Raw genomic sequence first — 21,816 nt, 5'->3', positions numbered from 1 at the left:
ATCCTAGGCTCTTCTGTCCATGGGATTCTCCAGCTAAGAATACTGGAGTGGGTTGCCATTTCCTCCTCCAGGGGATCCTCCCAATCCAGGGATCGAGATGTCTCCAACATCTCCTGCGTTGGTAGGCAGATTTTTTACCACTGAGTCATCTGGGAAGCCCATGTGAAGAACATCTGATTTGGGGCCCAGTCTGAGTTGAATCCAGGTTCTACCACTGGGCAAGGCACTGTATCTCAATAAACCTTTCTGAAGTTATAATTTTCTTTCCTGAAAATATAGAGATGATTATACCCACTTAATAGGTTTGTTGTGAAGGTCATGAGGTATGTGTGCTAAGTGCCCAGCCCAATATCTAGAAAACTAGGTACTCAGAAAGTGTTAACTGCTGTTATTTCCCCTTTCTCAGTTTTTGTTTTTATCTCACACTAGTTTACTGCTATCCTTCTTCAGAACTATAGAGAATGTGGCTGGACTAACTGTTTAGCACAGGGTATGTGCTTTTCCGAGAGAGTGGTTTTGAGGAGTGGCTTCTTTCCCCTGTCCTTCTGGCCTGTCTGCCATGAGCTCACACCCCTGGTTCACTACCCTTTACCTTATGCTCCTCTTTCCCATTGAATGCAGTTGAGGAACCAGAAGCTAGTTTTACCTCTGACTTTCCATCTTCGCCTCTACCCCAACTCCCAACTTTCCTCTTGAACTACAACATATGAAGTAATTTTTGTTCTCCAGCTCAAGATTATAGACACACAATGAAAATGGTGCCAACCTGCTGGAGGACAAGATTTTCTTTGTTCAGGGTGCAAAAGAGCCTCTATGTCAAGACTGAGGTCTAGAAGACCATTTTCTTGAGTCCTGCTTGCTAGCTAGAGTCATGCCAGGGTTCTCTAGTGATTTGTTCTTCTCTGTCCTCCTTTTGAGCATTCATCATTGAGAGAAAGCAAAGTACAAATAATGCCAAACTCTGGATTAGAAAGTTTAATGTTCTTGTCTTTGCTGTGTGTGCTGTGCTTAGTCGCTCAGTCATGTCCGACTCTTTGCGACCCCATAGACTGCAGCTTGCCAGACTCCTCCATCCATGGGGATTCTCCAGGCAAGAATACTGGAGTGAGTTGCGATGCCCTCCTCCAGGGGATCTTTCCAACCCAGAGATCAAACCCAGGTCTCCAGCATTGCAGGCAGATTCTTTACTGTCTGAGCTACCAGGGAAGCCCAAGAATACTGGAGTGAGTAGGCTATCCCTTCTCTAGGGAATCTTCCTGACCCAGAATTGAACCAGAGTCTCCTGCACTGCAGGCAGATTCTTTACCAGCTGAGTTACCAGGGAAGCCCTGTTCTTGTCTTTGGTGTAGCTTAATTCACTTCTTTCAGTTGTTTTCACCTCTGTAAAATGGCAATAATAATTCCTGAATTTTGACCTTACCAGATTAATATTACTAAATATGAGATGTGGAAAGCTAGATAAACTAAAGTGCTATTTGGTTGTAAAGTAGTATTGTTACTCTCCTTTCTCATTTATTTATCCAGGGTGGGCCAGGCTTGGGGGAGTTGGTGCCAGACTCTGCACTTGCTTATTTACTTTTTCAGGACTCTGTCCTACCTGAGGGGCAAAAACGGACAAGGCTGCCAAACCCATATAGCCTGTGATTGGTGTCCGTGATCTTGCCATCCAGGAGATTGCAACACCATAAGCCAAATCATGGATCTGCCGACTCTCAGCTTCTCCCAGCCATGGTTCCTACAGCTTGGTGACATGGGCCTGGCAAGCTTCCCCTCTTTCTGCTCCACTGGAGACTCCAAGAAAGAATTTTGGTTTAATTTTCTCTTAGAACTTTGGCTTATCTGCTGTAGATACTTGGCCAGACTGTCCGAACATCCTGGGAATTCTCTAATAGTATGATACTTCTGGCTATCACTGAGTACTTACTGTGTATCAGGCACTATAGTTAATGACAGTTCTTACTATGTTTAATCCTCATAGCATCTTTTGAAGTGGGTATTTATTATTTGTAGTTTACTGGAAAGAAAACTTAAGTTCAAAAAAGTTAAGTCTTGTTCTAAGTCACATAGTAAGTGGCAGAGTTGAAATCTGAGCCTAATTCCATCTTGTTCCAAAATTCTTGTTCTGACCACCATTTACCATGAGGCCTCCCATCACTGTTCAGGAACAGGGGCCATGTGCTACAGAGAAAAATTCAGATTTCCAGTCAAATGATCTAAATGCATATCCCAACCCTACCTGTGTGATCAGGGGCAAGTGATCAGCTTCTCCAGCCACAGACGCTGTCTCTTTAAATCTTCATCATGGCGTGTGACATAGGTGCCGGTCTTATCTCTGTTTTACGTTTGAAGAGACTAGGCCACCCTGAGGTAAAATGACTTGCCCAAGGTTACATGAGAGTACTATAAGTGGCAAAGCCAGAATTCAAGTCTGGGTGTAACACCTGGTTCTGTGTTTGGTCCACTGTTTTCTCACAGCCCGCTCCCAAGACCTGGTCTGTCAGGCAGACTTAACAGCTCTCGGAATGCTGACTGGAAGCCTATGGGAGGAGCAGCAGCCTTGTCCTCGTCTACTCTCTTTTTTCCTCCCATAATCTCTTAGAAACCTTACCAAGGCAACATGCATATTTGCAGTCCAAGGAAAAGGTTCATGCAGTGCTTAACAATTGCTCTGAGTACCCTACAGAAGCCCACAGGTCTGTCTCGTTCTTTGTGTGCATTTGTGCTGTTAGTTTGGCAGCACGGTGGGGTGGGTCTGGAGTGTTGAGAAAGTTCTGTATCAGTTTACTCTTGTAAGGTTGGTTGTGAAAGTTAGAGATGATAAATATTCAAGGGCAGCAGGTAGGGCCTTATTAATTGATGCCTGTTATTTCCCCAGGCAGCTGGGTCTGATAGAAACCAGCCTGGGAGTCAGGAGTTCTCAATCTATTATTCTCTTATTCTCGGACGTGTGAGGTACTGTCTCTTGAGAGACCAGGTGATCTCTAAGGACTTGACTTTCAGCATTAATATCTTGTGCTTTTTAAAAATGAAAGTAGTAAATGCTTATTTTAAAAAAATGAAAAAGGACAGTGAAGGGCCCCAGCTTCCCTGTATTCAGTTCATTCCTGAGCTAACCCTTGTTGCCTGTTTGTGTCGTTTTCACTGTTTTCTGTGATTTTAAGTATATTCAAGTATGTTAAATATGTGTATTATAATTTACTGTGCAAAATATTATAATTTATATATGTAAATGTATATTACACATGGTATGTATATATGTTATATACCTTGGAACTTAGAATACACACTGCATTATGACTTGATCCTTTTCTATTTGTTTTGAGCACTTTTTCTTGTTAGTACTTAAAGATTTTATTATGAATGTTTTCTAATTTATTGTTATCCCCTAATGATTACATGCCATGTTTTTTTAAAGCAAATACACACATATAATGTTGAGTTCTTAAATTTTTTTTTTTTTTCAGGAAAAGAAGAAAAAGAAACATAGAGACAGGAAGTCATCTGACTCCGACAGCTCAGACTCTGAGAGTGATACAGGCAAGAGGGCAAGACACACGTCAAAGGACAGCAAGGCAGCAAAGAAGAAGAAAAAGAAGAAGAAGCACAAGAAGAAGCACAAGGAGTGAGAACGGAGCGTAGAGAGGGTGGTTGAGAGAAGGAATCCGGAGCCTGTGCTTTGAAGCCCTGGCTCCTAGAAAGACTCAGTAGTAAGAATATGGCCTCCCACCCTCTTCTCTCCCATGGGAGATGGCGTCCCCTTGTGTCACAGGCAAGTCTGGAAGTTAGGTATCAAAAGCATCTGCCTGAATGAGTTGTTCCCTTATCACTCTTGGGCCCTTTGCAAGTGACCCCTGCAGCTCTCCCATTCATTCACCCAACTTCATTCGGCGGGAGGTCGTATTACCCTCTCCAGCTGCCACTGCCAGAGCCAGATTCCCGTACAGGAGTCCAGGATAGAGCCACAGGAACTGCTGTGGGGGTGAGTCTGGCTGTAGTTGAACAGAGTGATTGGCCCCTGCCTATTGGCCTACCTACCCTGGCCTGACTGGTGGATGGTCTCTGTGACATCCAGCACACGGGCAGAGGGAGACTGGCAGTATGAGGGAGAACACGGTAAGAAGTGGTGCTCACTTTCTCCATCCCCCCGACATGATTCTGCTATGTTAGAAGTGACAGCCAGTGGTCACAGCCAGAAAAACATTGTTTGCAGTGACTTAGCTTGCTTGTGACATTCCCGCAGACCACTGAACCAGACAGCTCGAGCTGAAATCATTGCTTTACTTTGTATTTACTACAGTGTGAGTCAATTGGTTCCATTTCAGGTTTCTGCTTAAATTCCTGGTACTAAATGGAAGTGTGTCTGGTTTTAAACTTACTGAGAGTCCTTATTAGTATAATCCCTCTTCCTGTAAACTTACAGATTTAAAAGTCATTGAGGCTGCATTAGGTGACAGGAAAACATTTAATATGTCACTTTAGACCTTGGAGAGCGGCCCAGCTAAGGTACAGAGCCAGAGGCACTAGCAGGTCACAGCCTTCTTAGGAGATCACTTATAAGCCCTCACTTCTGTAATGATCGGATGACCTCTCCCCCAGGGCTGACTGGAGAACCAGTAAGAATTTGTACCCATGAGTAATGGCCTGGCACATGTGCAGAAGCTCAGCAGTCATCTTGGCCAGTGGGCATTTTCTCCCACCACCACTGGCACAAGCCTGAAGAGAGTCCACAGCATTCCACAGAGAAGAGCAGCTGTCTAGACCCCCTGGCATTCAGTGCAGGGTGGGCCAGGGGTGATGGTTCAGAAGTCCTGTCACTGAGTGATTATTCCAGGTTGGACTAGCTCATTTGGACTTGGGGGGGGGGGGGCGGCGGGCACTGTGAAGGCAGGGTGTAGGTACAGCTGTTTTATTTTTTGTACATGTAAGGTGATCAGCTGTCACTGTCCCTGAGACTGTCCATTTCAGTCTCATCCAGTGCTGCTTCCTGAGTAGCAGTCTTTTCTGCCTACTCTCTGACACACACAGAAACTGAGAATCCCAGAATCATGTCACCAAAGGCAGAAAGGCAACTGGGTGGCCTTGGCTCTGCTTTATTGACCTCAGAGCACCCTTTGGATGCAGTTAAAAAAACAAACAGACACAATGAGAACGGAACTGGATCCAGGCTGGTGCCACCTGACCCCAGGAGAATTTCCCCAGTCAAGGTGGATTTATACAAAATGCCAGAGGAGAAAAATGAGGCAATCTGGTGCCGAGTCCAGGAGTAGCCCACTGGCAGAAGAGCAGTCAGTGGAAGGAGAGGGCAGGTCATGCCTGTTTCTCGTAAGTACGAGTGCAAACTGCAGTGCCATGGGTGAGTGTCTGGAAAAAAGACAGTCAGATTAGGGCAAGGGCATGGGCATGGAAGGTATTGGGAATGCTCCATTCTGATGGGGAGAGCCCTCTACTACTTCATGATAATAATTTTCATTTACTGCCTATCTACTATGTGCCAGGTTCTTGACAGATTTTTTTTTCCTAATGCTTATACCAAGTCTTTTTTTTTTGGCTGTGCCACATGACATGCAGGATCTTAGTTCCATACCAGGGATTGAACCTGGACCACGGCAGTTAAAGTGCTGAGTCCTAAGCACTGGACTGCCAGGGAATCCACCCAAGTCTTTAAGTTAGGTATTGTAATTCCTCTTGCAGAGATTTTGGAAAATGAACTTTCAGGGAGGAAGCAACTTGGTCAAGATCCCAGAGTGTTTCTCTTTCCCTTGTACCATTCCTTTCCATCCTTAGTGCCTAAGAAGGTGCCTGGCACATAGTAGATAAAAAGGTGAATAAAAATGTCCAGAGACTCTTGGTAAAGGACTATCTTAGGCCACCAATTCTCCATTCTTTCCCTAACTTAGGGTGGTGCCAGGGCCAGAGGCCAAAGCCCCCATCATCCTTCCAGGCATCATACAGCCAGGCCCATGGTTTCACTATAGCTTGATTGCCCAGCAAGTATTTAGTTCTGTATATCACGTTCCCACCAGAGCCAGGTACCTCATTCTAAACTGCAGGGACCCCTGCCCTGTGTGAGTGCAAGAATGCAGTGAGCAGGTTACACTGACCCAAGAAGGTCTACAATGAAGATGCTGAGGTGAAAACCTGAGACCCTACAGAATAAGGAGGCAGAGACCACAAGTGACTGCTGTCTCTACCCCTGGGGGGTATTCAGTCAAGGCTACATTCTTTGAGTGTGGTCCTTAGACAGATCTGACGGCCTGGTTGTTGCTTTCAACCCCGGCCTTCATCAGGTACTTGCAATAGGTCAGGCATGGAAAGCAATGAGAGGAGGTGAGTGAGCCTGGAATGAAGTAGAAAGGACTGTGCTGTCAGGGCCCAACCCATCACCAGCCTGTCCCTGCCCAAAGGGTTAGGAGATGGGAGCCTTTCCTACAGGGCACGAATCACATTTGGCTGTGCTTTCCACCTCTCCCTGGGCAAGGCAGTGGGCCCATGCGGAGGACGAAACGAAGGCTGTAGAGTGTGCCTACTGTAGTCCTCCCACACCAGCGAGGCTTTGTGCTCTGCAAGCACTCTCTCCTTCAGACTTCCCAGCAGTCCTACAAGGGTGTCGTTATTAGTACCCACTTTACAGTTGGAGAAGGTGACTTGTCCAAAATCATGCACCCTATAAGCTGAGATTTATGCAGAGGCATGTACAAAGCCCAGAGCCACAGTATTACGAGTCCTAATACCACCCAGGCCTGCCTCCACCCTCCGTTGGTCACAGGGCATGACCTTGGCTTTGCACATTAGGCTTAGCTGAAGGGACAGTAGCAACCAATTGGGTAAGGCGTCAAAGTTAATCCATCTTACCAGAATGAGTTTCCCGTCAACCATTTCCCGCACAAGTGATGTCTCTTGTCCATTCCACTTCTGCACGTGGACAAGTTTGCCGCCATCCAGCGTCACGATGGACTGTGGAAAGAGGGTAGAGGCTGAGCTGCGATCTGAGCTAGGATTGAGGGGCAAGAAGAGGTCTGGTCACCGGGGCCACAAAGGACTTAGCTTCTAACCCAAACTACTGATGGTGTGAGAGCCAGAGCTCAGCCAGTCCACCTCCAGCCCAGTCCCATGAGACGTCTACTTCACCACTGCTGCTTGGCTGGAAGAGGGGCCTTCAGCTGTTGGGCAAGAAGGGAGAAGCAGGCAGTACAGTGAAGTCAGACAGCCTGGCTCTGAGAAGTGCCACCAGCCTTCAAGATGGGCACTTATCCCATACCCTGGGTGATGCCCACAGCCCCAGTCCCTCTAAGATATAGGAGCGGGGTACAGCCTAATCCCTGGGAAAGACCAGTGAGGAGGAATAATCCTGAGACTCCTGGTGGTGATCACACATAGTGTCTAAAAGAACCTTGGGGATGCGAGGTGTTGGAAGATTAGACTGTCCCATCCGTATTCATGTGCCCCCTGGTCCATATCACATATGGCCTCTCCCCTCCAGCTGATAAGTGAGCATCAACTGCCAGGTACTGGGACTGGGTGTCCTTGGGGTGTTCCATAGCTCTGGTCAAATGTCCACTTTGTCTTCTGGGTGCTGCCAGCCTATGTCAGCTGGCTCTCATCTGGCAAGTCTTCCCAGGTCTCTCTAGAAATCTGGGGGCTTTAAGCCAGGCTGGGGGACCCTGATGGACGAGCAGATCTAAAGAGGCTGTGTGTATGTGTTTGGGGCTAGAGGGGTGGTAGGTGTGCACCCTTACCACCCCTTCCTCCTCATTCCCATTCCTCTAGTTTTTGGTCCATTCAGCAAGTTTTTTAGCCGAGGCATCCCAGAGAGCTACTATTGTGTTTAATTGGGGTTCTTGCCCTTCAAGAAGATAGGCTAGTTCAAGGAGGTGAAGGTTTATGGTAGGGTAAGCACTTCTTTCCAAGGTGGGCTGTGATTTGGGGGTACCACCCCCTCTATGCTGCCAGCTTCCTGTGTGATCCTGGGCTGGGCTCCAGCTTCCTCCACAGGGAGGATACTAGACCCTCTCCTGTCCTCAGGGGCAGCTGTGAGGAAGAGGAGATAGGGTCTAGTGGAAAGGTGCTGCTGGAGGAACACCTTGTCGAGGGCAAAACCCCTTTGTTCTCTCTCTCCCATGCCTGGCTCGGGCTGGGAGGCCTGAGGCAAGCAGCCAAGACAGCCACCTGCAGACAAGCTGCCAAGAAGTCCTGAGACTGGACGCAGATGTCCTCTTCCTCCCTGGAAGGAGAGGGGCGGAGGCTTGGCGAGAAGATACTACAAACACACCAAAGACAATGCTCCATCCAGAAGATAACTTTTCTTCCCCGTAGGCTGGCAGCACTAGAAATGGTTTCTCAGGGTCACTGACCAAACCCGGGAGGTGGAGGCTGAAGAAGCATCTGAGTAGGTCTCCACCTCTTGTCCTTCAGCTGTCTCCTCGGCTCCTGGCAGCCAGGATCACCTGTTCAGTTGAGGACCCTGACTTCTGGGCATTGTTCCTAAAGTACTTGAGGTCACAGCCATGTCCACATAACTTCCCCGCCATCTATGGAAGGGGAAGGAACGCCAGAGCTGTTGCATGCCATGTGCAAGGTCACCCAGCTGGAGCTGGTGTAGACGCTGAGGTCAGAATATCCTGGCTCTGTGCAGTCCAGTCCCACAGGCAACAGGTAGATGCTTCCCAAGAAGACAGGGAAGAGAACAAGAGGACAGGACTCATGCCTTTAGCACTTGGGACATCCCAGCACCCCACAGGCCGGCTTCAATCCCCCACAACAGCCCACCCCTCAAGGTGCAACAATAGGGTGACGCCCTATTCCCCTTCAGGGCCTTCCATCCCCCACAGCCCCTTCCTCAACTCACCTTGACTTTCCTGTCATCTGCTGTGGTCTCATCGAACTCGACTCCCAGCTTGAAGCTGATCTCTGTGTTCTTGAAGGTGCTTTGTGTTTTTATGATGACTGTGTCCCCATTCACTTCGATGATTGTGGTAGGCTTGGTCATATTGCCCACCTGCCTGGTAGCAAAACCGACACCTGAGGGCAGAGGGAAGGGTATGAGCATGAGCTGGAGCGAGAGGCGAAGTACAAGGGGCTCAATGACCAACTCAGACCAGAATGTTGGGGAGGGAGAAGAGGCGGGTGAGAACCTTCAAAGACGTTACATGGCTTTTTGTAATTCAGTTTTTCCCGTTAGCTCTGTGCAGTAAAGAGACATTACTGATTCCATGAGACATGAGAAACTTAACGGACAAGCGTGCCTTACAGCAAGTTAGTGGCAGAGCTGAGTAGAATAAGCTACTATTAAGTGCCTCCTGTGTGGTAAAAACCACACGTTTAAGTCTCTCTCAGTTCTTCCGGTCTCCCTGCAGGATTGATGCTAGTATCTCTACAGATGCAAAAACTGAGAGTGAGGTGAAGCCCAGGGTCACAAATCTGGGATTCAAATCCAGAATGTTTGACTGCAGAGCTCACTTTACTGCTCAGCTAAAAAAGGCTGGAGCCCAAGGCTCTCGTCCAGGCCACCTGAGCAGCTTTCCAAGCACAGGCTGAGGGAGAAAGAAAAGAAATGTGGACTTTGCCTTCTGGAACCTATGGACAAGGACTTTCTGCTTCTGAAAGTTTTTGCTCTGAGATGCAGTGGTGCTCATTCCCCATAAATGATAACAAAGACATTTTCAAAACCTCTTATCCATAATCTAGGAGATAGGCAGGAGTGGGTGTTAGTCTCAGTGTTCAGTTTTAGGAGAGGCCTGAAGTGGTAGGCAGTCAGACCTCCAGTCCCCCCCTCCTGTGGGGACTCCCCTCTGGGCCTCAGCAAGTCTTCCCCAATGCTGCAAGAGAGCGTGGAACAAACAGCCCTGCAGGTCATGGTTTCCCTGATATGCCTTTCGCCTCCAATTTCCCCTTCGAACAGTCTCTGCTGAGCTGTTCTCCAAGAGCAGAGGCTTTGGTGAGGTGGTGGGTGGAAAGTCCCTGGATATGCCTGGCTACATGGGTGGTTTTACTTAATGTTTATAAAAGCTCTGAACAGTTGGCTTTATTATCCCCAATTTACAAACGAGGCTTTGAGAGTGAAGTACTGTCCAAAGTGAAAGGATGAGTGGTTTATCTAAATTTGAATTTAGGCTCCAAAACTGTTCACTGTTCCTCCTGGGCCATCCTGTCTCCCAGCATGCACTTCATCTAGGTCTGAGGCCGCCAAGTGTGCCTGAGATCACTGACACTAACTAGGCTGGGCCTCTTCGTCCTCTGAGAACTTTTGGTTTAACATAAAAGAGGCTCAGGCACCCTTTGCAGCTGAGCTGCTGCTGGCCCACCCTGCCTGGCCACTGAGGGTTTGGCCTTGCCCCCTGTTATCAGGGGCTTCCCAGGTGGCACATGGTAAACAATTTGCCTGCTAATGCAGAAGATGCAAGAGATGCAGGTTCAATCCCTGGGTCAGGAAGATCCCCTGGAAAAGGAAATGGCAACCCACTCCAGTATTCTTGCCTGGAAAATCCCAAGGACAGAGGAGTCTGGTCGGCTACAGTCCATGGGGTCGCAGAGTCAGACACGACTGATCACGCACCTGTTATCAGAGTAAGTTAGGCTAGTCCCACTCCCCAGCACACAGCAGGACCTTGTCACTGTGCAAGGAGCTCTGTTTACTTAGGACCTACCCAGAGGTGTGGAGTGTTTGAGGAAGGAAGGCACTGTGGAGTCAGTGAGGGACTGAGCTAAGAACAAGTTACAGAATTAGGAGACCCGGGAAGAGATGGATTCCACTTAGAAATGAAGCTGAAGCTATTTACTGAGAGCTGAGGAGGGTCTTTTTCTCCCCTTCGGCCTCTCATTTTTTCCATCTGTACAAACAGGATGGGTGGATTCTTAGACTTAATCCAAGTTGGGGCAAAATAAGGGAGCAAGGGTGGTAAGGATGGTGCAACTCACTTCAGGGACCTAGGTTTTCAGTTCTAATGTCTGCTAGGAGAGACTTTGGGGATTGGGGGGTGTGGAGCTAGCTCTGGGCATCCCATCTTCCCTAAGAACTGCCCTGGGCCTCCTACTTCTCTTAAGAATTATTGCCTTCCTGGAGTCATTGGGTATACTGCTTAGCATAGAGGGGCAGTTGAGCACTTTGGCCTCAAAAGTCAACACTTGTCCTTATTTCAGGGGTCAGGAACAGGTGGCAAGTGCCTGGGTTCCACCTTGGTTAACTACCGTAATCCAGCCGTCCCCTGGGAGGAAGGCATGGAACCTAGCTCAACCATCCAGTTTTCCCCATCCCAGCTTGGGGAACTGGGATAATCTCATAGTTGGAGATTCCAGAGAAGGGATATGACCTTCTCCCTCTAATCCATATCAGAAGGGGAAGGGCTGAGATCAATGATGAATTAAGCAGTTCTTACTACTCCCACCCCCAGGGCCTATAGTGGGAACTGCTCTGAGTTGTTGGGATTTAGAAATCTAGATATTCATATCAGCTCTGCTGTGGAACTGATTTGACAAGTTTCTACTCTTTCTGGATCTTGGCTTCTCCTTCCGTTGAACCAAGGCATGGGGATCTCTGGAGTCCTTCTCTGCAAGATTCTTTGAATCTTCATTCTCCTCCATCCTGGCACCACACCCTCCTAGGCCAACGACCCTCCCTGCTGTTACTAGGTCTTGGCTTTGCTTAAGGCCTCTTTGCTGTACCCCCTAACCAGATACTTCTCCAATGAGCAGTTATCCTTGGGCTGCAGCTGATGATGGGGCCTCTTGCCCTACCCTACCACTAGGCTGATTGGTGAGAAAGGGCAACCTCCAGCAACAATCCTTTGCCCTAACTAACCCAACAAAGAGGAGCAGGGGTTCTTGCTAACTCTGCAGGCCCATCTTACCTCCTCCTCAAAGCCTGTTCACAGCTGTTCCCCCTTCCATCTTTCTCCTGGGGACTTACCTACTTTAGACCTTAGGACGCTTCCCATCCATTCTATTCCCTTTCACGGTTCAGTTTCCAGTTCCTAAACTGCCCATGCTTCTTTTCCTCCCTCCTCACCTTCAATCAGTGCTCCTCTTTTACCCACACCCCTACCTCCAGATCATAAGCCCTACTTCCTCGAAAGTGCCTCCCTGCCCCCACCACCCTCCATCAACCGACACAGCTGCCCCCTGGCGCCTCCTTGCCTGCGAATTTCTCTGACCAAGTTCAGATCGTTCAAGTCCCCTCCCAGCATTCCCTGGCGGTCCAGTGGTTGGGACTCCGCGCTTCCACTGCAGTGGGGCAACGTTCATCCTGGGTTGGGGAACCAAGATCCCACATGCGCCGCGGGGAGGCAAAAAAAAAAAAGCCCCCTCCCAACAGGCCTCGCATGCCCTAGCCCAGGCTGCCACCTTCTCCGCGTCCCCTGGCTCCCCAACCTTGACCAGGAGGGATGCAGCAGGCATGCAGGATCTAGCCAGGGCTAGAGAACTGCTCCGATCCGGCACGCGGCCAGCCCTCCCCAGCACAGCATCCATCCCAAAGCCCAGCATCCCGAGCCGTCCTCACCGAGTGACTTCATGTAGTCATCGAAATTCTTGCTGTCCACTAACTTCCAGGTACCCACGAAGGCGTCCACCATGGTGAAGCTGGGCTAGGTTGGGAAAGACGACAGAGAACGCGTACAAGGACTCTGGGACCAGCAGCTCCCAGCCCGCGCTGCCGCTTTAAAAGGCCCCTGTGTCACGTGACGGGGCGTGGCCCACACCCCCGCGCCCGAAATAGGAAGCCCTAAGCAGGCCCTTTCTCGTCCGGGGCTGGTCGCCCATCCCCCAATGCTCCCAGGGGCGAAGGGGCCCCGGTGGCACCCAGTTTGCCTACGTCAGCGCGGGTCCCGGGCTCCGTGTCCCTGCCCCGGGCTGGTAAGCCCTGCTCCCTTCCCTGGCCTCAAGGCGCTCTTCGGAATCTGAGAAGGAAGCAGTTGGGGGGGGCACGGTGCCCGAGAGCTGGGGCGCAGGCCACCGACATCCGTACCCTGGTCCCTCCCGGAGCTTGGGGTCAGAACAGAGATGAGAAACCAGAGGAGAAAGGAAACTCCCCCTTGGGCATGATGCCCACGCCGGGAAAGCGCTGGCCGACTCTTGGCGGCGCAGGCATCATCTCGATCTTCATTTTACAGGTGAGGGGAGCCGAGACTCAGCGTAGGGCTGACAAGTTCGCAGGAAATAAGGAGACGGTGAGTGGGGAGTCCAGGTGGCGAGCCTGGTCTAGCTGGTCCCAGAGCCCGTGCTCTCCCACCGCTCCCCACTCTGCCCGATAGCGGGGAGAGGCACCGGGGTCAGCGTGTGCCCTCTGCTCGCCCCCGGCAAAAGCGTGACCCTGTCCGACGCGCCGCGTCTGCCCCACACGTGCTCGCCCCTCCCTGCGGAATGTCTACCGCGCGCCTTTCCTCCCAGCTGTCCAGCTCCCCCTCCACCCTGCCCGTGCGCCAGGCTTTTCTGACCTCTGCGCACAGCTCCGAGCCTTTGCTCCTGTCGGCCGTTGCCTCCTCACTCTCCTTCCGAAATTCCGTCCTTTCAGCCGGCTCTTCAAGACTCAAGGACAGCTCTGTTCTGCCTGACTGCCACTAGGCTCCCAGCTGCCGTCCTTTCTCTGACCTTCCACCGGCAGGCAGCCTTCCACAGGCAGCCTACACTTTCAGAGACTGGCCTTAATCTACCTTGTTCGACACTACAGTTTCCAAAGCACTTTTAATGATAAGATCCACCTTGTGTTGTTTATTGCATGCTGGGGGCTTTAAGTGCATTGTCTGATTGAACTTTTAAAACCAAGTTCCTGAAGTAGGTGTTATTGTTATCATCCCTTTTACAGAGGAGCAGACTTGAGGTTTAGAGGAACCCTTCCTTTTTTTAATCCAACAGTTATTAAAGCACCTACTTTGTGCCAGGCCCTGGGCTAGGCTCTGGAGAGACAACTGGGAACATGACAAGCTTACGAAGGAAAACGCAAAACAGAAGGGAATGGTACCCAACGGCACTTGAGCCAGCAGAGATCCGCAGGGTGGGGCCCAGGAGCCCTGGGATCCCTCCAGCTCTGCCACACACATACAGTGTGGCGGGCCACCTCCCTGGACCTCTGCTTCTGAATGTGGAAGTGGAGAACATCTGCCTCCCTTCCCCTAACGTTCTGGGAAGCAGGCCAGGGAGGAAGAGCCCTTTCTCCCCCAAGTTCTTGGTTCTGTTGGACAGGTCCACTTGCCAGAACTGAGCAGGCCTATTTCTGCCAAAGCTGCAGGGACCCGCCTCAGGGCTGGGCACAGAGCCCCAGTGACCTCACTGCCGGAGCAGGTGGAGGAGGAGGAGGGGATTGAGCTGGTTTCCAACTAAAGGTCACAACCTTTAGACACAGGGCCACCTCCTCTCTCAGAAACAGAGTGGCTGGAGAGCCAGGGACCAGAGCGCTCTCCCTACATGGTCCTTATGAAGCAGTGTTGGAGAGCTGGGGTGGGTGAGCAGCTCCTGGCAGATAGATCTGGGTTCCAGTTCTGATTTCAGTGGGTGCTAACTGTGTGGGTGTGGGCAATTCACTTAAGCCACACTGAGTCTCAGCTTCCTCTCAAAAATGGGAGAAATGACAGTGTTTACCACACCGAGGTGTAGGAGGCTCTTAAATGCTAAGCAGGGTAGACTGAATCAGTGTTCAATGCTGCTACTGTTATTATCATTATAGGATAATGATTATCTCCATGGTTAGTGCTGGACTGGACTTCTGAGACCTGCTCTCAGCTCTGCTGTGACCTGCCGGGCCACACAAGGCAGATTGTTTTGCTTCTCTGATCCTCAGTTTTCTTATTTATGAGACAGGATTAAAAACTGCTGTAGCTGTGAGGAGGGGGCTCTAGAGATCTTCAGAAGTCTTTTGCATCCTTTCGTGGGCCCTAAGCTGAACAGCACGGTGCTTTGAGAAACTAGACAAACCCCAGACCCTTTATTCTCGAAGCTCTACCCCCATCTTCACCCGCCCCGTGCCCCACCCTCAGACCTGGCTCACTGGAATTGACTCCCAAGCCACACCCTGTCTCCTTAACTTTTATTCTCCCTCCTAGGTGTGTGCAGCTTCTCATCCCTCTGATCACCTGCATCCTCCCCGCCCTCTTGTGCTCACTACACTGGGGGAAAGCGGCACAAGGGGAGGGAGTGTGTGAGCTCTGTCCCTTTTCCTGTCCTCCCTACCCCGTTTTGTCGCCCTTGGTAAATCCAGATGTGGATTTAACATCTAGCAGGCAGCAGGAACCAGTCCCTGCCAAGAGCAGCGTCACCCCAGCCCTCGCCCTATAGTGATGTCACTGTTCTGTGTTTCCACAGCAACCACAGGCTGGAAAGATGGAGAAGAGGAGAGATGAGTAACCAGGAGAGAGCCAATGAGATGGGCTGGCAGCACCGGATGATCCGTGGGGCCATGGGAAGGCGGGCGACGGAGGCCTACTCAGCATCTTCAGCTGTTCCCTGGCCCTCCCTGCCATCTGGACGCCTCCGCTACGCTAGGGGATGTGCTGCTGGCACAGGAGAGATGCGAGAGGTAGAGGCCAAAGAAGCTGAGCTCGGAGGCTCCAGTGACCCAGGATATGGAGACCCTCCCTTTACCCCGTCAGGGCCTAAGTCTGTGGATGCTGACCACCCTCAGCCCACCCCCAATAACTGGGAATTTTCCTCTTTGGCTAGTTATGGTGGTGGGGTTCTCTGCCTCTGCCTGCCATGAAATCAAGTCTTAGACAACCTTTCCCTCCACACCCTCATACCCCTCCCTTGGTGCATGGTCTGTTCAGAAGCAGTATCTTTGGGAAGAGGCCTGGCTTCTAAATCCCAAGCCTGCCACTTACTAGCTAGAGACCCAGAACTAGTGCCTTCCCCCTTTTGAGTCTCCTTTCCTCCCAAATGGAGGGAGGCCATCTACTTTTCTGAATTGTCATGAGGATGGAAAGAAATAACAGATGGTAAGCCTCACACACCATGAATGGTGACCCCTCACCCCTTCTCCTTTCTGGGTCTCCTCCCCAGGGCAGTTGACCCAGCAGTGCTCAAGAATAAACCAAGGCTCTTTGAGACCCATAGGAGAGGATCCAAATATATCTATTTCTCTTCTCTGATGTCACTGGGTGCCTTCAGATGCTGCAGAGGAGTTTCCTCATCTCTCCCTTTCTGTCTTTCTCTAAATAAATTGAGCATTGCCTGTGCCCAGCACTGTGCTGGGCTCAGTGGGGACCCAGGGGGAACAGGAGAGCCACAGCTCTGCACTCCCTGAACTTACAGTGTGAGAGGGACAGCTGCCACAGTGGGAGGAATGGAGTGTTCTGTCACTAGGAAATCGCTTCCTTGTTCCCCTAGAGTTCTAGATACTGTGGGTCTGAGAGAACAAATGATGGCGGAAGACAGAGATTTACTCAATACTGCTTTGCTTTTGAGAAACTGCTGCCTGTGGCAGAGTGCTCCCTGGAAGGAGAACAATGGGTTTTCTTGTGGGAGGTTGGGTGGGGTGGGGTGGATGGGCTGCAGCTCCTGGTGGAGGGCAGTCACTCTTCCTTCTCAGAAACTGGCCGTCCTCCCTGTTGCTGGTAGAATCAGCCCAAACTCTTTTAGCCTTATCTCATTTGTCTCATAAATCTAATTTATTACTTAAGTGCTGCTCTAGGGGGGATGCCTGGCAAATAGTAGGCGTGAATGAATGACTACTGAACACTGAGGGAGTGAGCGTATGAACGCATGAGTGAGTGAGTGAATCTGTTTGCCTCCCCAGCTTTAGGGTCTCAGGAGTGAGACTCGCTTGCATTCCTCTCCTGCCCTTGTTATTTATCTACTAACTGTGGCCTCAGATCACCATCTCTCTGGGTCTCTTTCCCCATCTGCAAAAAGCAGGCCCCACCCAGCTGACCTCCCAAGGACTCTGGGAAGATAAGGTAGGATTGGGAATGCAATTACAAAGGTTAATTATTTCTCTTCTCAGCCTGCTTGGAGAGGCAGGCCCCACAGCGCCCATGCTGTGGCCCCTACACAGCAGCCAGTCTGCCCTTTTTGTGCCTTGAAGGGGCGCCATGTTTCTCGCTTGCTATCTGCCTAGAATACTCTTCCATCCCAGGCCCTGCTTTTTTTTATTTTATTTCCTAAGTTTTATTTATTTGGCTGCACCCAGTCTTAGTTGCGGCATTACAAAATCTTCAGTCTTCATTGTGGCCTGTGGGATCTTTTTTTTTAGTTGCGGCATGTGGGATCTAGTTCCCTGACCAGGGATTGAACCCAGGCCCCTGCATTGGGAGTATGGAGTCTCAGCCACTGGGCCACCAAGGGAGTCCCAGGCTCTGCTCTTTTAGTTAATTCCTGTTCGCTTTTAAGCTTAATTTTCTTTGCCTCTAGGAAGCCCTAAAGCTCCCTGTCGTAGCACTTACCCTACTTTCATGCGATCCTTTTGCTTCAGAACTTGTCTTCCTCTTGGGGCTTTCCAGGTGGCGCTAGTGGTAAAGAACCCACCTGCCAATGCCAGAGACATGAGAGACTCGGGGTCGATCCCTGGATCAGGAAGATCCCTTGGAGGAGGGCACGGCAACCCACTCCAGTATTCTTGCCTAGAGAATCCCATGGACAGAAGTCTGACGGGATACAGTTCATACAGTCACAAAGAGTCGGACAGGACTGAAGCAACGAAGCACGCACACACACCGTCTTCCTATTAAGCCAGAAACCCTGTGAAGGCTCCCTGCTGTGCCCACAGGGCCTGGTGCAGCGACGGGCAGGGCTTTATAGAGTAGACAGATGATCTCTCTCCAGCAAAGAAAGCCACTTGTCCCCGTCAGTGTTCTCTCTGTTTGAAAAGCCCCCCTCCTACCCCCACCTCGTCTACTGCTCTCAGCTTTCTTCCTGCCAAAGTATCCCATCTCCTCTCCTCTTTCTTTTCTCATTCCATTCCTGAGGACCATTTCCGGTGGAGAGTAGGGCCCCAAGTCTTCTCAAGGGAGAAGTGCCCTTTTGGACACATAGGTGTAGCCTGAGTCTCTTTGGGGACAGGGAGGCTCCCAGGAAATAAACCAGATCCCGGACTTGGGGCTGCTCCTGGCTCCTTCCCCAGATTACTCCTCTATCAGATGAAAAATGTGCCTCTGAAAAATTACAGATGATTAAGATTGGATTAAGTAAAGTACAATTAGGTAAGCCTAGTGCTTACAAACAGCACCTCACACCACCCTAAGTTCTGGGTCATGTCCGAGTGCCATGTGACCTGGCACCAAACAGGTGGTTCAGTGGTCACTCCCTCGAGCGCACTTCATTTAGGAGTAGCTTGCCCAAGATTCTGGGAAGTTTCAGCAGCTCCAGGAGGCCCAGGGAACCTGGTTGGTGCAGACATGTGACCACTGTATTGCGTCCTTAGGTGAGGAGATCTGGCAGGCCATGGCAGGGGGCCTGGCAGGGAGTTGCCGTTGGCCTCGGGAGACTGGGGCCAAGCGTGTTACAGGAAGCAGATACAGAGCCAAGGCTGTCAGCCTGGCTGGGCCTTTTTTTAGGGGCCTGGGATCCTGGGGTTGGCTGGGGGTCAGTGAAGGGCAGCACCCCTGGGCTCTGTAGTGAACAGAGACACTAGAGAGGAAAAGGAGAGAGCCTTTTGTCGGAAGGTCTGGGTTGGCTGGGGGACTACCAGGACCAGAGCCCGCAGTGAGAGGTTTCCCATTCTGGGGCGGGTGGTGGCAAGACTAAGAATTAGAAGGTTGGGATCAGAGGCAGAAGGGATGTCAGATGAGCACGTTAGTCTTCCCTGCACTGGGGTCATCCAGTGCAGGGGTAAGACGAGCCCAGGGAGGCGTCAGGAGCCAAGGGCCAGCTCTCCATGTCGCCGTCTCTACTTGATGAACCAGTGTATGAACTGCCAGAGGCAGGGGGCTGGGTATGGAAAGACCACTGGTGGGCAGTTGAGACATGTCAGCTGTGTGAACTTGGCCCGTCAGTGTCTGTGCCTGTTTCCTTCTCTGTGTGATGGGGCTCATAATACCTACCTTTCAGGGTTGCTGGAAGGAGCAAATAAGACTGTGGGTGTTGAGAAGCTTTGTATGCTGTAAACTGTGGTGCAGAAGATGACCGCTAAAGTCAGTGCAGCCTTACTAAGTGCTGAGCACTGGACTTAACAACTTTCTATCTTTCAGCTCTTACAACTCTCACGACGATTCAGGGATGTAGGTGCATTGTCTCCATCACCCGTTTACACATGAGAGTGAGGATTTGGACCCAGGCATACTTTCTTTGGAGTTTGTATATTGTTGTTTGGTCGCTCAGTAGTGTCCAACTCTGCGACCCCATCAACTGCAGCACGCTAGGCTTCCCTGTCCTTCACCATCTCTCGGAGTTTGCTCAAACTCATGTCCATTGATTTGCTGATACCATTCAACCCAACCATCTCATCCTCTGTTGCTTCCTTCTCCTCCTGCCTTCAGTCTTTCTCAGCATCAGGGTCTTTTCCAGTGAGTCAGCTCTTTGCATCAGGTGGCCAAAGTATTGGAGCTTCAGCATCAGAGTTTGTATGACTTAACTGCTATTCCACATCACCTTTCCCTGTGGCCATCTTTGCCCTGTCTCGCTCTGCAGCCTTGGGCCAGGCTTTTCCCTTCAGTGTCCCCAACTCCATGGCAGGACTTGGGCCAGGTGATCTCTTTAATCCTTCAACCTTTGGTAGTCAGTAGTTCAGGAAGGGAACTTCCAAGTGGGGAAGAGGGTGAGGTGGGGCTAGAGGGATGAAGGGACAAACTTTTCCAGAATCTCTGCCCCAACCCTGGCCCTCCTTAGTGGATGGACTGGTGGATTCCCCTTTGCCCTACAAGTTGTGGGGCCAAGGGAACAGGTGATGTTTAGCCCCAGCCTGAAATACTCGCTGGTCACTGAAGGGGGCGGTCACTGAAATCCAAGTGCCAGGACACCTGACAACAGGCAGGCAGAGCCCATCTGCCTCAGCTTGCAGACTCTAGAGGACAGCAGGGCCACAGCCCACTGGAGCCACACCTCTCTACCCACCCATCCTGGGCCCCCACCTCCTTACTCAGGGTCAGCCTATCTGGGCACCAGGCCTGGCCTGGGGCTTAGGATAGGGCTATTTCTAAGCGTCCTCTTTGTCTCCTTGGCCTGGGCCTTCAGCCAGCTCAGGGCACCCACACACACCACACACACACACTCACACCCCGTATCCTTCTCTCTCGCACTCATTGAACTTGACTGCCACTGGCATGATGGCTAGGCCTGTGCAGGTCACTGACAACCAACAGATATCCCCGACTTAACTCTCATTCTTGAGAGATGGGAGAAGTGGATGCATCTACAGATTATGACAATACAGAAAGACTGTCACTGTTCTTTCGGGCTGTACACAGACCATGAGAGACCACAGGAGGGAGTCGCTCATTCTGCCAGTAGGGCCAGGGGAGGCTTCACATAGATGATATCCCACGATACCCTTTGGGCTGGGCCTTGATGAATACATCAGTGTCTTCTGGGTGGGGAAAGGAATTGGGAAAGCAGGAGACGTGGGGAGAGTTAAACAAGGGTGAGATTTTCCTGCTGATTGATCTGGGAAGGGAGGATAGCTTACGGCTAGGCAGGAGAAGGCCTTGCCCATCATGAAGGAAGTGGCTTTTCTTCTGAAGGAATGGGAAGCCACTGAAGGTTTGGGGGTAGGACAGCACGACGATCTGACTCATATTAAGGGAGGAGTTTTCTGGCACTCGTGTGAGGCTGTGGCAGCTGTCAGTCTGCTCACCCACGCCAGCAGACAGCCAGAAGAGGAGAAGCAGAGTGGACACGCCTCTCCTAATTAACGGTGCGACCTGACAGCTACACCATCTCCTCTCTCTGGGTTAGATGTTAGCCACGCATCCATGTGCAAGCGAGACTGAGAAACGTGGTCGTTATTCTGGACTGCCTGTTAGTCTAGAAACAGGAGAGAATGGGTATCCGGGGGCCAGAGGTCTCTGACACAGTGGTTAACAGTCTTTGTCTGAAATCAGACTTCCTGAGTTTTTAGTCCTGCTTTGCCACTCACTGGCCATGTGGGCAGGTCACTTGCCTTCTCTGCGCCTCACCTGAGGGTTCAGTGAGCTAACACATGTCTTGGAGCAGAGCCTGGTACATAGTGAGGCCCCAGGGCTGTCTTTGGCTTCTGAGAGAAGCGAGTGTTTGGGGAATAGGTGCTGCCTGAGTCCCCTGGCAGAGCTGAGATCCCTCTGGGTCCTGGGAAAAGAAAGGTCAGTCTTGGAAGGAATTCAAGAATACGTACCCTTCAAGAAATTCAAGAAAAAGTACCCCTGGACCCAGGAGCTCCAGAGGCAGCCCAGCATGGAGTCCCACTCGCAGGAGTAGATCTGCCAGGACCGGGAGGAGGTAGGTAGTTTTGAGTCCAGGGCACTTGAAGCAGGGCTCATGGACTCCGCCTCATACCTGCTCTGTCACTCCAGGTTTCCAGCCATCTTTACCCTTCTCTGGACCTGGGTCTTTCCATTTGGAAGCTTATCCCTGCCTTCCTGCCGCTTGACTGTGAAGATGTCGGTCCTGGCTCTGGAATCTGGGTTGCACCTGCAGGGCTGAGCTCCTGGAGGGATGGGTGGCTGTGGATGACAGTGCGCCCCCTCCTGGGAAGTGGGGGCGTTGCAGTCCGGTCCTGCTGGGCCACTTGCCTGTCCTACCTCTTCCCTTGTTTGGCCTGTGCTCCTTTTCCCAGGCTACTGTCTGTGAAACAGGGTGGGATAAACGCTGATGTGGGAGGGAGAGGAGAAGAGCCTAGAAAGATTGGAGTGGGAGGGAGGAAGATACAGCAACTTCAGGAAAAAGGCAGAGTGGTAAGATTGAGGGCTCTTGGGCAGGGATGAGAAG

General features: G+C 51.0%; 3 protein-coding genes across 9 annotated transcripts in view; 2 read left to right on the top strand and 1 right to left on the bottom strand.

Annotated features, from left to right (window-relative positions):
• Nucleotides 1–4,375, top strand: part of ZCCHC17 (zinc finger CCHC-type containing 17) — a 51,607-nt gene extending 47,232 nt beyond the window's left edge. For 3 of the 4 annotated variants that reach the window (XM_005202977.5, XM_005202978.5, XM_024976586.2), the window contains one exon: nucleotides 3,465–4,375. In XM_005202977.5, the coding sequence (XP_005203034.1) occupies nucleotides 3,465–3,626 (162 nt within the window). In that variant the 3' untranslated portion in view covers nucleotides 3,627–4,375. 4 annotated transcript variants of the gene reach the window in all.
• Nucleotides 4,376–5,071: 696 nt separating this feature from the next.
• Nucleotides 5,072–12,612, bottom strand: FABP3 (fatty acid binding protein 3). Its single transcript, NM_174313.2, is given in 4 exon segments — nucleotides 5,072–5,361; nucleotides 6,853–6,954; nucleotides 8,846–9,018; nucleotides 12,494–12,612. Coding segments are annotated over 4 exon segments (402 nt in total). The 5' UTR covers nucleotides 12,567–12,612; the 3' UTR covers nucleotides 5,072–5,307.
• Nucleotides 12,613–12,717: 105 nt separating this feature from the next.
• The window catches only part of SERINC2 (serine incorporator 2), a 53,832-nt gene continuing 44,733 nt past the window's right edge, over nucleotides 12,718–21,816 (top strand). For 2 of the 4 annotated variants that reach the window (XM_025001134.2, XM_059893189.1), the window contains exons 1-2: nucleotides 12,718–13,103; nucleotides 15,289–15,502. The gene's annotated coding sequence lies outside the window, so the exon portion shown is untranslated. Of the gene's footprint in view, nucleotides 13,104–15,288; nucleotides 21,328–21,816 lie in introns of all 4 variants that reach the window. The other 2 variants (XM_059893187.1, XM_059893185.1) reach the window with 1 other exon arrangement.

This window comes from Bos taurus, chromosome 2 (assembly GCF_002263795.3).
Source record: "Bos taurus isolate L1 Dominette 01449 registration number 42190680 breed Hereford chromosome 2, ARS-UCD2.0, whole genome shotgun sequence".
Lineage (NCBI taxonomy): Eukaryota > Metazoa > Chordata > Mammalia > Artiodactyla > Bovidae > Bos > Bos taurus.
Note: the sequence above shows the minus strand (reverse complement) of the source record. Positions and strands in the feature narration are given on the sequence as shown.